Source organism: Cajanus cajan, chromosome 2 (genome assembly GCF_000230855.2).
Source record: "Cajanus cajan strain Asha chromosome 2, NIPB_CcT2T_4, whole genome shotgun sequence".
NCBI classification, from domain to species: Eukaryota; Viridiplantae; Streptophyta; class Magnoliopsida; order Fabales; family Fabaceae; genus Cajanus; species Cajanus cajan.
This window is the reverse complement of record NC_138518.1, coordinates 53,617,018-53,632,872: the sequence shown is the minus strand read 5'-3', so window position 1 is coordinate 53,632,872 and position 15,855 is coordinate 53,617,018. Positions and strand designations below refer to the sequence as shown.

General features: G+C 34.1%; 2 protein-coding genes and 1 long non-coding RNA gene across 3 annotated transcripts; 1 reads left to right on the top strand and 2 right to left on the bottom strand.

Moving 5' to 3' along the window:
* Positions 1 to 2,008: 2,008 nt before the first annotated feature.
* LOC109811241 (uncharacterized) lies at positions 2,009 to 4,432 on the bottom strand. Its single transcript, XM_020374919.3, has one exon. The coding sequence runs from the start codon at positions 3,851 to 3,853 to the stop codon at positions 2,123 to 2,125; it is 1,731 nt and encodes a 576-aa protein (XP_020230508.1). The 5' UTR covers positions 3,854 to 4,432; the 3' UTR covers positions 2,009 to 2,122.
* Positions 4,433 to 8,155: 3,723 nt separating this feature from the next.
* On the top strand, positions 8,156 to 12,849 carry LOC145954367 (uncharacterized). The gene is made up of 3 exons (XR_014431568.1): positions 8,156 to 9,068; positions 9,315 to 11,330; positions 11,552 to 12,849. It is a non-coding gene; the product is annotated as an uncharacterized LOC145954367 (long non-coding RNA).
* Positions 12,850 to 12,868: 19 nt separating this feature from the next.
* Positions 12,869 to 13,957, bottom strand: LOC145955036 (uncharacterized). Its single transcript, XM_083069732.1, has one exon. It carries the CDS (start codon positions 13,955 to 13,957, stop codon positions 12,869 to 12,871), a length of 1,089 nt encoding a protein of 362 aa, XP_082925858.1.
* Between the last annotated feature and the right edge of the window lie 1,898 nt (positions 13,958 to 15,855).

Below are 15,855 nucleotides of genomic sequence, written 5' to 3'. Positions count from 1 at the left end.
ATATGTCTTATGTTGAGATACGTAGTACTAAGGTGATAAGTTAAAAGTTGTTTTAAAGTTGAAAGTTGTTTTAAAGTTGAAACTTGTTTTAAAGTTGAATCCCTTAGTACTGTGTGGGCGACATGGAAATAGTTAATCCATGTCATGGTTGAATGACCAATTTGAGTAAGGTATCTATTTAGAGATGTAGTCTTTGACTAGGTACTGGAGGGTGTGTGGTACTTGGAGAACAGTGGGTGGGCTAACTCCATATGTGGATTGGTGATGCTAGCCAAGGCCGTAGTAGGCTCATACCGAAACCCTTCTATCCTGACAGTAGTACTGGACCTCCGAGTCTAAGTGGCACACCTGAGAAATCGCCTATTGTTGTCTATACTTGGTTCTCTTTGGAGTTCCTAACGTTGTTCTATACCTGACCTGGTTAAGATAGGTCAAACGTTGGATTCGGTAGTGTTTATGCCACCTAGACTGCTCAACCTCAGTTGTTGGAGATCTCTGAGTTGAAATGCATGACGACGCATAAGTTGTTGATGAGTTGATTTGTTGTTGATAAAAGTTGTATCTATGTTGTTACGTTGTTAATCTGTGATTGTGTTGTATGTTGTAATTGTGTTGTATGTTGATCCTATTGAGGATGATGATAGTGTGGTTATGTTGTAAGAGGTTTAAACATGTGTTGTTGAAAGATGGATAATATATGTGTTGTTTGTCTTCTGTGTCGGTTGTGAAGATGATTATAGTTGTTATGTTGCATATTTGATATTTATGAGTTGTTTATTGTATCTAGCTTACCCTTGCATGTTTCCATGTGGTTTGGACTATGATGATCATACATTGTATGGGAGCAGGGCAGGGATAGGCTGGGAGATAGCTGCTAGAGGCCATAGGAGGTGCCTGGAGATGAATATTTTTTTTGTAGGCTACCTTATAGTAGCATACTTTGTTGTATATAATTTATTTGTTGTTGGTTGCTTGATTAGCAACTTGTATTGTAAATATTTTATTATACTATTTTGGTATAATGATTTAGTAGTGTGTAGTGCTATTTCCTAGTGTGACGGCCACGGCGAGTCATTACAATTTTCTTTTCTTTTTTTTTGGCACTTTTTGGTTGGGTAGAACTCAAACGCTATGTTACCCATAAAATCAAGCTATATTTTCATCCGCAGTGGCATGCCAATAATTTTTATAAAAATAAAGCATTCTTTTACGAAGAACATTGCGGCGAGATGACATGGGAGAAAAAATCGTATCATAATCGATTACATTTTTAAAAAATCAAAATTAAAATTAAAATTAATGATGTGGTAATCTAAATGACATTTTGTGATTGGAGGGACAGGGTTTGGGAACAAGGGTTGGAGACAAAGAATTTTGATCCCTTATAAACACCTTGCATAATATAAAAAATATATATTATTAACATAGCGATAATTTGGTCAAAACAAAATTAAAAATATAAATATTTTTAAATAGCGTCAGCCAATCTGATATAAAATTATATAAGATAAATTATTAGAATACAACTTAAGTGTCGGAAAAACCGACACAAATGCAAATAGACTTTAAACATTCTTCATAATGTTAAAAAAAAGTTTTTCTTCAACATATTATAATCTATTACGCCAACACTTATACTATTTTTTTTTTAATAATTATGGCTTAAAAATGCTTTTAATACTTATTTTAAATAAAAAATAATTTAGTTCGAGTACTGAATTTACAATCAAGTATAATGTTCAAAGGGCTAATTTTGTTATTTTAATGATTCTACCAAGTTTGAAAAAAAATCTTTAATTGCCGACTGTGCAAGATTTTTTTTTTCTCTTTTTCTGAGAACGGGACAAGATACTTGTGGTTTAGTAATATTTGATTTTGGTAAAGAGGTTGAATGTTAAGATTATTGTTGTAAATGTTATTTCAAAGTTATGACAAATAAATTTCCTATAATAAGCCTACATTTTAACTTTCGAAGAAAATACATATAAAGTTAGCACATCAATGGATAAAACAATATATTTCGACATACTTTTCAAACATCATCAAAAAAAATTTATGAAAAACACCATCAATTTAAATGATACATTTATTTACCCGCACATTGACATAGACGTACTTTAATTCACCCCTCAGTCACTCTACAATATTCAGAGTTTTGAAAATTTGGAACACCTTTTATTTCTATGTAGATCAAAGAAGCTAACAAATCCTGCAAATTTTTTGGCTCTAGATTCAAATGTTTTAAGTACTTGAGACGTACGATATCCAAACTGCATGGAGTAATGTGAACATATTCTCCAAGATTCAAGCTTTTGAGTTTTCCTCCTGTTATAGATAACTCCTTCAGTACTTTAGGTAGTTCACTAGGCTTCAACCATTCTGGAATATTCTCTTCAGGAAAGCCTTCAAGGTGCAATGTTTTCAAATTCGAAGGCAAACTCATTTGAATATCACTGTACCTTATGTTGTCAGACGCACCCCATGATATCTTGAGATGCTCAAGTGCCTCCAATTTTTTAAAGCTTTCATACTCCCCATCTTTGATCAGAGCCCCACTTGCTATGTGTATGCTGAGTTGCTCTAGATTTTTCAACTTTGCAAGATCTGATATTCTATAGGGAGTCTTGGTAGAACTATCTATTACAAAGCCCTTGAGAACTTCAAGATTAGTGAGTTTCTCAATCCCCTTTGGCATTCTCCCCAACAAGTAGCATTGAGACAAATTCAAATGTCTGAGTTTTTTCAATGATGAAATATCATAAGGTAGTGTTTCTAGATTGTGACAAGCCTTGAGATCTAGAATTGCTAGGCTCTCAAGTTGAAAAATGGAGGGTGGCAACTCAAATATTCTTGATATCCCACGAAGGCTTAGATACTTCAAACGCCTTTGATGCCTCAACTCCTTGAAAAACTCTTCACTCATCACTTCTATATGATGTTTGGGTGAATCATGCAGCCAACGACCAAGTTGAAGCACCTCCAAATGCTTCATTTTTGCTATCCATTCGGGTTCAATATTAAGATAACTAGCACCCACATTGAAAATAGCTCTCCAATGGTCAAACTCAGATCTCAACCCAAACTTATCACTTAGATTAACTTTTTTTTGATCAAGCATTAAACTTCGATGTGAAGTATTGGGGCGACGCAATTTTACTAGTTTTGAATAAACTCCACAAAGTTCTTCCTCATCATTTTGTAACACTTGCCTCATCAACGCATGACGCACACAGGGATTTATTTTAAACTTTTTCACGTTTGGACGCTTGTCATTACCATATGGTACAATCATTTTACCATTGAAAAGATAATCAAACACATACTCAAATTGCCCTATCATGAAGTAACCCACCACAGATGCCCACCAGAAATGAATAGTGCTTTTCTTTATAACAGCGTTTTTAGGGAAAAGCAAGAGAGACAAGAAGAAACGTTTATGAAGACGATCAAGGTCATAATAGTGTACCTTAAACTCTTCTACTTGTCTCGCATCAAGCTTCTCATCCTGAAATGTTTCTTGTGATGTTTCAGTTTGAGCAGCTTCTGTGTTAGTGTTGCTACTACTTTGAGAATAAGCAGCACCTGGTAGCAACTTTTGAGTTATGCCCCTTAATCTGTTGCAAATTTCAATCTCCTCTTCCTTCAACTTACGTATGTTTGAGTTGCGAAGATAGCCATCCACGACTGTTAACATGTCAAGGAGTTCATCTTTGTTTTTCTTCACTATGGAAAAGAGGTCTCTTATCTGAAACAACTCAGACTTCAAATTCTTCAATTTTGCTGGTTGTTCAAGATCCATTAGGCGCTTCAACAACAAATTCACTGCTTTCATTGGATTTGTTCGAATGGACATTGTTTTTCTTGGATTGAGAGATTGAGGGATAGAGTTTGTGACTAATTGATGAAAGGAACAAAAGATTTTTGGGACAAAGTAGTGGGAGATATATTGTGAGATTTTATGGAAAAACTGATGAAAGAAATTATGAATATATAGCTTTGAGATAAACAGTGACAATAAATGAAATAATCATATTGCATGAAACATGATTATGGCAACAGCTTTACGTGATTCTTTTCTTAATTAACTTGAAATTTAATGTAACCCGTATTCACTCAATAAAGTTTAAAACTAAAGTTCTAATTATATTTGAAAAAAAAAATAATAATAGTTTGTTTTGAAACTTAAATTTATAAATTAAAATCAATCTGACTTTTGTCTTTGCCAGAAAAATATATAATTTATAAAATTCATACTATTAGCAAGACAATTCTGCGCCAGGGTATTTTTTTAGTCTAGGGCATATAAATTAGAAAAGGTTTATGATTAAAAGTATATACTATTTAAAACTAGAAATTCCTTTTTATCTTTAATTCAAAAAATGATTAAAGAGAGGTATGTTTTGTTTGGTTTAACTTTTTGGCAAGGAATTATTCCAAAACCCAATAACAAGTTTGATATACCATTCTTTTTTCTCATGAAAAAATTCCACATTAATTATTCTATCATTTCTTTTATAAGTGGAATTATTCCAGCGGATATATAATGTCAAGCAAAGAACCTTGTAACAAGTTTCGCATCATTTTTTTTCCACAGTACTGTATACTTTCTTTGGTAAATGGAATTATTCAGCAGACTGTAACAAGCAAAGAATCCAATTATAATAAGTTTGACATCTTTTCTTCTTCTTTTTTTCCCATGAGAAACTGCCACAATAGTCTTGTCTTAATTTCTTTCCCAAACGCAACCCATGTGTTGACGGTGAATTAGAAGCGTATCATTTTTTCAATTAGCTAATGTTATAATTTATATCAATTTTTTTAAGTGAATACTATTGCATCATTTTCTTTGCTTGGAGTAACTCCAGCAGTAATACTATATATAATTTCCTTTAGAATTCTATTTTTGGAAGTGGGATTCTTGGAAGAGATCTATTGCTCTTCTCTTGTTATTTCAAAATATATTATTAAAAGGTTTAAATATGATTTATAATCCTTTAAACTTAACGTAAATTTATTTTTAGTTTCTTAAATTTAAAATTGATCTTTTTAACTCGTGTAATTTCAAAAAAAAATATTTTAATTCTTATATTTAAATTTTGTTAGAGAATTTATCAAATATTATCACAAAAATTTATTTATTGTTATTCTTGTTAACAAAAATATTATATTAAACTCGATTGATAATGCATGATTGTTTCAGTCTCACATTTTTAAATATGTTGGTGATGTAAAAGATTGAAATAAGATTTTTAAAGAATTTAATAACTAAAAATAACAATTTTAAATTTGAGGAACCAAAAATAAATTTATTCTAAATTTAAGGAACTAAAAACATATATAAAACTTATTAAAATATATAATATTTTGTGCTTTTTGTATGTTTAATAAACATATATATCGTGAGATCCATTTAAGAAACTTTAGTGTGTTTCTTGGTTGCAGTAAAAAAAGTTAAGTAAATTGTTTAATATAAGTAATGTGATGTGACATCATGAAGAAGTGTGAAATATTATTAAAAAGTAAAAGAGAAACTTTAGTTGAGTTGATGGTTGGAGATATTTTTCGGCACCAGTTTTTTAGATTCAATCTTTACAAGTTTTGAGGGAATTTTTTTACGTAAATATTATTTTTTTAAAAAGAAAATACCCAAATAATTACTGTGCAAGTTTATTTACAGAGATAGAACCATTTACTGTTCAAGCTCAGAATTCGGTTTCCAGAGAACCGAATTCTGAGCATCAAAGTGTATTTTTTTTGTTTTTTCAACTCAGAATTCGGTTTCCCGGGAACCGAATTCTGAGTTGGTTTTATATTTTTTTTTTGTGTTTGCAGGAAAACGTGGGCAGATGTTGGAAGCGGAACAACCCGTTCCGAAAGCAGAACGGGTCGTTCTACTTAAAGGAACAGAGCGACATTTCTGAAAGTGAAACGGGTCAAGAACGGGTCGTTCCAGCGTTAAGAATTAACGTTGAAATAGATGTTAGAAGCGGCCCGTTTTAAACAAAATTTTTGGTATTTTTTTTAATGTGGAACGGGCCGTTCTTGTTTTAGAACGGCCCGTTCCAAAATAGAAATTTACACATTTTTTTACTCCTGGAACGGCCCGTTCCAGGAGCTGTTTTAACAAAGGGTTTGTGATTTGGAACGGGCCGTTCTGGTTTTGGAACGGCCCGTTCTGGGTAAACAGTAAAAACGCGAATTTTTCTATAAATAGACCCCCTCCCCTTCATTTTTTTATGCGATTTCAGCTGAGTTTGTCTCCTTTACTCCTTTCCTGTACTGCTTCTGATTCACCTTGATAGTAAGAAATTTTTTTTTGGTTCAATTTTCATTAACCAAATATCAAAAATGTTGTTGTGGAAGCAAAATGAGCATAGGTCTGCTTTCATTGGTAGAACGGTAAGTTTAGCACTTTCGTTATTTACTTTAAATTTCAATGAACTTGTAACAAATTAGTACTAATTTTGGTAATTATTGCAGGAGACTGAGAATATTATTTGTTCTTACTGTCATTCAATGCCAGAACCTCACCCTCTAATTGTTCCTATACTAGAGGAAGTGGGTTTTTCTAGGGTTGCAAAGCTCAGACATCTGAAAGTGGATCACGCATTAATCACAGCTTTGGTTGAAAGATGGAGACCTGAGACTCATACATTCCATTTTTTAACTGGAGAGTGCACCATAACACTGGAGGATGTTGCACTTCAACTTGGCTTAAGAGTTGATGGTTTACCAGTCATTGGCCCAACATTATATGACTGGGAGGAAATGTGCTCCACCTATCTCGGAATCATGCCAGTTAAAGGTGAGTCAGTAATTGGCTCTATGATTAAGTTAAAGTGGTTAAGAGATAATATGTTAGAATTACCAGAGGAGCCATCTCAAGAACAACTTGATGCACATTGTAGATCATATATATTAGGTTTAATAGGAGGTGTTTTGATGCCTGACAAAACAGGCAATAAGGTACATCTTATGTATTTATCTTTATTAATAAATCTTAGAAGAACAAGACGATATAGTTGGGGGTCGGCTTGTTTAGCTATGTTATATAGGGAAATGTGTAGAGCTACAAATGTTAGTAGTAAAACAATGGGTGGTTGTGCATCTCTGTTACAGTCTTGGGCATGGCATCGCATGCCATATATTGCCCTATTTCCAGGTTACCAGCAACATTCCCTCTAGTCTGTAAATGGAGCGGGGGCAGAGTTTTAAACTTTCAAAATGTACCTCATAATGATGTTGTTGGATATAGATCAAGGTTTGATCACATTCAGAATGATCAGGTAACTCTTTAAAATCAAAGTTTTATTATTTTTTTTATTTTCTTTTGTTTAGCATAATATGTTAACTAAAGAAGTTTAATTTTTTTTGTAGTTTTTATGGGCGCCATATGGAGTATTGCAAACAGCAATACCGATGCAAGCATATAGAGATGCTCTGCTATGGACATCATGCACCTCCATTATTTGTTTTACAATTGTTGAATGGCACCAATCTGATAGAGTGAAATTGCAATTTCGTCTCTTCCAAGATGTCCCTTCTCCACCAAATAATTTGGATAACCTGCACAACATTGACATGAGGGGAAGACAAGATGAAAATTGGGTTACAAGACATGCTCAGTGGATCGACATTGGCAAATTTTGTGTTTTCTTCAATACGAAATTAATTGACTCAGCTAGGTTTGTTGTCATGTGTCCCCAACGTCGTCCATTGTCCCATGCTAGTGTCCATTTTTCCCTAGGAATGTTGTCTAACCATTGAGCTTCTTCAACATTAGTATCTCTTACTATGTTGTAATAGTAAAAGAATCTAGGTTCAGTCATCCCGTAGGCTGCAAAAAAAAATTATTAAATAATTAAAAGTAATAATCAAATGCTTTAAAAAAAAGTAATGATAAACTTACCCATATTGACGACATCCTTCTTTAGTGCTGCATTTTTGAATCGTCGCATGAAATTTTGTGCAATATGTTGAATACAATAGACATGGACAGAATTATTTTCCGTCCAACCACTTCCATTTCTTGAGTATGCACTTCGAATAGCTTCATGACGATCAGAAATAAGGCACAACCCATCTTACGGTGTTACATACCGCCTCAAGTTCACTACAACATTTTTTATATTAGGCAACGAGTTTTTAGGCAACCCCTAAAAAAATGTTCTCGAAATATGGAATAAGCAACAATTTTATAAACTGTTGGCATTTTGTTTGACAACAATCATAAAACCGTTCCCAAAAGTACATATAAGCAACAATTTTGTAAACTGTTGGCATTTTGTTTGACAACAATCATAAAATCATTCCCAAAAGCACATATAGGCAACAATTTTGTAAACTGTTGGCATTTTGTTTGACAACAATCATAAAATCGTTCCCAAAAACACATATAGGCAACAATTGATCAAAGCGTGCACTATTCTCTTTTCAATATTAACAAAACTATTCTTGGACTACTAAGAAAGATACCTTCACACCCCCTTCCCCACCTCTTCACATACCCTTCCTCATCTCCCAACCCCACACCCCTTCTCTCTTCATCATCGCCCTCTCCGCCCCCTCCCTCGCCCTCTTCCGCTGCCTCCGCCACTCCACGCCGCCGCCTCTCTCCTCTTCAGCTGGCGCTCCCCCTGGCCAGACTTTATAGTGTGAGCTGCGTGCGCTGACTCCGTCGCTGCACTGTCAGCGCGCGACACCAGGCATCCGTTCTCCTCCTTTCTCAAGCTGCTCACTGAGGTGCTTTTTACGGAGCAGGAGCTGAGCTTGCAGGCCACCTCTATGAAGAGGACGATGGGGTCGTGGATGATGTTGATGCCGATGGAGACGCGGCACCGTTCAACGCTGGAGACGACGCAGTGGGTTTCGTCGTCGATGACGGTGGAGGCGGCGGAGTGGAGGCCGAGCTAGTCGATGAGGGTGTGGACGCAGGCTTTTTTCTTGGACTTAGACAGAGAGCGGGGGAGGCGGAACTCGGCGACGAAACACGGAGGAGCGGTGCTAGGGTTTCCGATTTGGGGAACTCCGAGCACTGACTCGTGGATCGCGAGTTTAATGTAGCAGAGGTTAGGTCCGTTCCTCTTTGTTCTCTTTCATCGTTCAGTTTTAATCAGCATTTGCCAAATCTCAATCATGAAGTTTATTTAAATAGCTAAATATTCATGTTAATCGAAACTATTTTTTGAATAGAACATGTAGTGTTAGCGTCATTGATTGATTATTCATTAATATTGGAATTTGATTATTTATGTGTTATGGCTGCGTTTGTTATATGTATTGTCGATTCTTGTGTTCTAACATTTATGTTATAGCTTTTTACACTGTAGGTGCTCCAACTTTTACCTATGAAGTCACTTTCTTCTAAGCTTGTGGTGAAGAAATTAGAGTTGTCGTTGGAGAAATTCCTGAAGGATCATTACCTGTCTGGCTCCCCGGTTATTATCAGTGATTGTATGGCTCACTGGCCGGCCAAGATGAAATGGAATAATGAAGACTACTTGCTAAGTGTTGCTGGTGACCGCACGATTCCGGTTGAGGTAATTCCTTGATTGATATATCTGTGATTGTTAAGGAAGGCACCTGGTCTTCTGTGAGGAACAAATGTTGAGAGATGAAGGTTTTGAGATCGGATGTATTTGTTTAATTTTCTTCTTTCAAGAGAAAAATGTTGATGGCTGATTGAAAATTTTCTCTCATTATGTGTTAAGCTTAACTCACGTTAATGAATAATTAGCAAACTGTCACTTAACTCGCTCCTGGGAAATATATGTGTAGTAGTAGCTGCTGTGCTGGATTCAAGCTAAATTATGAAATTTAAGTTGTTTGCAGGTAATATTATTTGTGACTACATTTTTTACCAGGAGCTTGATATTAATGTGTGTTGTGGATATCAAAAGTTAAAGACTTGAAAATGGTCTACGTCCGAAAATCAGGAAGAATTAGGATAGGAACTGGTTATTATAGTGAGTAAGATGGATTTAATTCTGATTTTTCTTTACCATGGAAAATTGGTTATCCTTGCATTGTAAGAGATCACAAATCCTTTTGCAGTTACCACTATATCTCTTTATACGAAAATTCCGGCCCAAGAGTAGTAAGGCAATAAAAGCTTAAGCTTTAGGAATTAGGCCTACCAACAAAAAATTATTTGCTATTAGATTTTATAAAATAAAAGGTTACACATGTTGACAAAATGTCTCCTATGTTGGATAAAAGACCTAATATATATCTCTTTCATTTAAAGAAAAAAAAATGATCTCAAAATTTGCTTTAGGTCTCACTTACTATTGGTGTAGTCTTGAAGGCAGGCAACATTTGAGGGAATATTGAAATTTCTCTTATATTTGAACATATAATTTTTTTCCGTGAGGTGCTTCATGGATCTCTTTTGTGCTATGTTGAATTGGTCTTTAGATACTACCAATTGGTTTGGCTTTTGGTAAACCATGACTATTTTTAATCTTAGTTATTGAAAACCTTTTAAACATTGTATTCTTTCTTTATTCTTCCCCTGTTCTGGCCACTAATTTCTTGTATAGTGTCTATGATTTAGTATAAGTGAACTTACTATTACAATTTTCATAGTATGTTAATCCATTGTTGCTTCTATGCCATTATGAATTTTAATTTTGCTGAAGAATGTTTAAAAATGTTAAAAATCAAAATAATTTGATTTTTAACATTTTTAAAATGTTAAAAATGGTAAGCCAATCTTAAAAATAGTTTGATTTTTAAAATAATTTTAACATTTTAATTATGAATTTTAATTTGCTGAAGAATGGTAAGCCAATCTTAAAAATGTTGTAGTGGCATAGCACATAGAAGGATGGTCATATATTGAAATTTTTTATGTAGATTAAATAATTTGTGCTACACATATATAAATGCTAAAAAAATCAAAATTAAAGACAAACTCGTAAGGAACAATTTGTTTGAAGCATGGCACTCTGAAAGACATAATTTGAATTGTCAAATAAGAACAGGAAAATTGATTCTAGTCATAGATCGCTTGCTGATTGATTTTATCTCGGTTTCTAATGTATAAGCAATGGTTTATTGCAAAAATGTGAAGATGATTACACTTTATGAGCAATATTCATTATTTCTTGAACTGTTTTTAATTACATTTTGCAGGAAATGGAGGTACTCGGGCTCCAATTTTGGTTTATCCAAATGACATGGATGGTGTACCAAAGATTTCCTTACGAACTTTCGCAATGGCTTCTTATAAGTTAAAGGGATCTATTTGGATGCAAAATGGAGTTAGTGAGAGTCAACTATCAAATTCTCTCTTGCAGGCTGCAGATAACTGGTTAAGGCTGCTTCAGGTAATTCTCTTGATTTTAATTAATTTGTAAGTTGTATGTTTTCTTATTTTTTGAACTGAATCTGAATCTAATTAGATGAACTAGTCCATTTAAGAAAATAAAGCACTCCCTGGCCTTACTTTTTTTATTTTAAGAATCTAAGTTTAGTTTACTTTTTGATTGTTTATATTGATATTGCTTTTTGATGACATAATTTAACCAATGTTGTATTGTATCTGCAGGTGATGGAATTTCTGACATCACTTGCGGGATGAAAATCAAGCATTCAAGGTCCCTGAAAAGCTTTACATGGTGTATATATTGGAAATTCCTTATTTATTGTATTTATACTTGTGTATATTTGGTTTATTTGATTGTTTATACTTTTTGTGGTAGCTGTAAATTCCTGGCTGAGAATTATATATATTGGAAAGATTAAGGAAAATCTGCTCAGAGGGTTTTTTTGGTTCCCCCGTTAGAAGTTCATATTATTGTATTTATTTCATATTCTTTCTTCAGTTTGGTTACTGCTCCTAACCAGCTCCTTAGGGATTAAATATGAAATATGAAATTTCTAAAGCTATATATATGTTCATTTAAGGTAATTAGAAATAATCCAAAAATAAGCATGAATTTTTTTATTTTTTTTAAAGACAATCTACATCGGTTAAATTTAGTCTAAATTGTTACCTATATTATCTCATTGACAACCTTAAAAAAATGTTCCCTAATGTCACTAGCAACGGTCATAAAAGTGTTGCCTATAAAAACAGACAACATTTCTAAAACCGTTCTTTAAAAATTAATAGTGTTGCCTTAAATTAAAAAAAATCGTTGCCACTGAAGATCATGAAAACCGTTCTTGAAAGTTTAGGTAACGATTTTTTTGACATCGTGGGCACAGGCCAAAAAACCGTTGCATATTGAAATAGGCAACGGTTGATAAATCCACGCTTGAAAAACCGTTGCCAAACCGTTCCCTAAACTTTTAGGAACGGTTTTTGGGCTTTCAACAACGTTTTTTTATTGTTGCCATAGATAAAAAATGTTGTAGTGGTTCTTCAGAAAAAAAAAAACCATACATCGCTAGTTTCACCTTCAACAGCAGCAAATGCAATAGGAATTATGTTGTTGCGACCATCTTGCGCAACTGCGACCAATAGTGTACCTTTGTATCTCCCGTATAAAAAGGTACCATCCACTTGTACAATTGGTTTGCAGAAGGCAAAACCATCAATGCATGGTTTAAAGGTCCAAAATAACCTTTTGAAGATAACACTCCCCTCGTCCAATAATTCACCTTGGTAAGCCGGTTGCGTATTTAATTTCCAAATAAAACCTGGAACATACATTTGCATTGCTTGCAACATACCTGGTAATTTGTTGTACGACTCCTCCCAGTTTCCAAAGATATTCTCAATAGCATGTTGCTTGGCCAACCATCCCTTTCTGTAACTAATTGTATAACCCATGGTGGACTTGATGTGGGCTATGATGGTTGAAATGGATGCCGATGGATCAACCTCAATAATTTCACCAATGCTTTGAGCAATCATTTTTTATCCCAATTTATTATGATCTTGGGAGATAAGTGGGGAAACACATGTGTGGGGGCCCTCAAGGATCATGATTTCCCAATGTTGTTCCCTGGTGCGCAATATACCACGACATCTCCAGGCACAGTCGTGGTGAACGCATTCTGTAACAAGCCTACTACTGCTTGAGTTTTTAACCTTGTAAGTGCAATGGTTGACAATGTGAAATCTATTTATGGCATCCTGCATTTGTTCTTTTGTTTGGAAGCGTTGGCCAACAAATAGTGTTCCAGGTGGATACATAACCATATCACGCTCCAACAAATGGCTATACTCAGTGTCTTGTTGGATTTCATTGGGAAACTCTAAAAAGTGTGGAGGTGGGTTGTATATGGCTACTGGTTGTGGTTGTAGTTGTGGATTATTTGGAATTGGGAGGGTTTCTTCATCATCATGTTCATGTGCAGAGAGAATTTCGTCTTTGTCCTCGCTAAAAGGATCAAAGACATTTTTTGTTGGGAGACCAACAACAACATCATCTTCAATGTTGGTTTCAACATTGGGTTGAGAAGCAGAAGGTCTAGCTTGCTCAAATGGCTGAGAAGGTATTTGATTAAGGTCCATCATTGGACCACTTAAAAGTTGTGTGTATGACTCAATGTTGTAGTTGGAGGGGATATCATAAGAAGGGCCAGATGGGTTAGTGTACTGGTAACTTTGATAAACTTCGTAAGGTGAACGTGAAGGTGAAACTTGTGGTGCATGTGATTCAACTGTAGTAAATGTAGCATATAATTCAATACCTGATTGAAGTTGATTAGAATCGTGAACATTGAAAAGTGCCTCAACATCTTCATCATCCGTCAACTCAACACAGGTATAGTTACTAACCCTTGGGCCAAGTCTAATAGGGTACCGAAAATGTATGCTATCCACCCTCTCAAAATCTTGTCGATGTAGCTTTCTGTGGATGACTCTTTGAAGCCTTTCTAGAGTAATTCCTCTGTTGATACGAACTAATTTTGCAGATGGAGAGGAGAAGGTGATTCCTTCATTCGGACATTGGTTAATGGAACCATCAGAATGAACAATAACGTAGATTGAAGAAGCCATTTTATGAAAAGTTTAAAGGAAATGAACGTGATTCTAAGAAACTGATTCAAAAGGGGTAGACGGAAGGAATAAAGGAGAGATGCTAATCTGAATTCGTGTGAAAAAAATGAAGGGGAGAGGGTCTATTTATAGAAAAATTCGCGTTTTTATTGTTTACCCAGAACGGGCCGTTCCAAAACCATAACGGCCCGTTTCAAATCACAAACCCTTTGTTAAAACAGCTCCTGGAACGGGCCGTTCCGAGGCCGTTCCAGGAGTAAAAAAATGTGTAAATTTCTGTTTTGGAACGGGCTGTTCTAAAACAAGAACGGCCCATTCCACATTAAAAAAAATGACCAAAAATTTTGTTTGAAACGGGCCGCTTCCAACATCTATTTCAACGTTAATTCTTAACGCTGGAACGGCCTGTTCTTGGCCCGTTTCACTTTCAGAAATGTCACTCTGTTCCTTTAAGTAGAACGGCCCGTTCTGCTTTCGGAACGGGCCGTTCCGCTTCCAACATCTGCCCACGTTCCCCTGGAAACACGAAAAAAAAAATATATATATATATATATATATATATATAAAACCAACTCAGAATTCGGTTCCCGGGGAACCGAATTCTGAGTTGAAAAAACAAAAAAAAAATACACTTTGATGCTCAGAATTCGGTTCCCCGGGAACCGAATTCTGAGCTTGAACAGTGAATGGTTCTATCTTTGTAAATAAACCTGCACAGTGGTTATTTGGGTATTTTTTTAATAAAAAAAAATATTTACGTAAAAAAATCGTTTTGAGGCCCCTAGACCAACATAATTAATGATCTTAAAGGGTTGGCCGAGCTTGGTTGGGCAAGATTCATCCTTTTTTTTATTTAACAACACCCACCTTTTTTCGTCATAAGTACAACTATTAAAGTGGGTAATAAGACTCAAATAATTGGTCTAGCATGGGTTTAGTAATAAGTGAGTTAACCTAATTCAGCTCACATTTTGATAAACTTAAAAAAAAATCAACCCAATTCAATTTGTGAGTTAAATGATTTGATTCACTTGAATTAAAAAAAGTAAAAAATAAAAATTATTGAACTTATAAAAAAATACATATTATAATTTTATATTTTAGAATTACAACTATGTTAACAATAGTATAAGAAAATGTTAAAAAAAAATAGACATTAATCACAACCAACTTAATTAACTTATAATATCAAATATTATTAAAATTGTTATAAAATATTGACAAATAATATCAAATTGACATTAATTATCATAATTAAGAACTAGAATGTACAAAGTTTAGTCAATGATATAAATGTATAATTACATAAATTAATATTTGAGAAGTTAATAAAAAAAATATAAAATATATTAAGTGAGTCAATATGTGAATCATCCTAATTTTTCACTAATTAACTCTTAGTGAGATATTTTCTTTATAATTGAAATGCACCAAACTTTTCTAATCCTACTCAACTCAAATGGTTGAGAGCCTTCAAATCACTTTGACAACTCTATCATAAGTATAATGACTAGAAGTTGCTGCTTAATTAGGAGGGGCCTTCTACGTTGTGGGAGAGCATAAGTAGTCAGCAAAGTTATTCTAAATTTGAGGAAAAAAACATATATAAACCTTATTAAAATATATGATATTTTGTGCTTTTTGTATGTTTAATAAACATATATATTGTGAGATCCATTTAAGAAACTTTAGTGTGTTTCTTGGTTGTAGTAAAAAAAAGTTAAGTAAGTTGTTTAATATAAGTAATGTCACTACAAGAAAAATGCTAATTTTCGACCGAAAAGGGTAAATTTCTAACGAATTTTCTTTTTTTTGATGGATTTAAATCTGTCAGAAAAAGTGGCATTGAAAAAAAATTCATCGAAAATAATTTAATCCATCGAAAATTTCTGACGAAA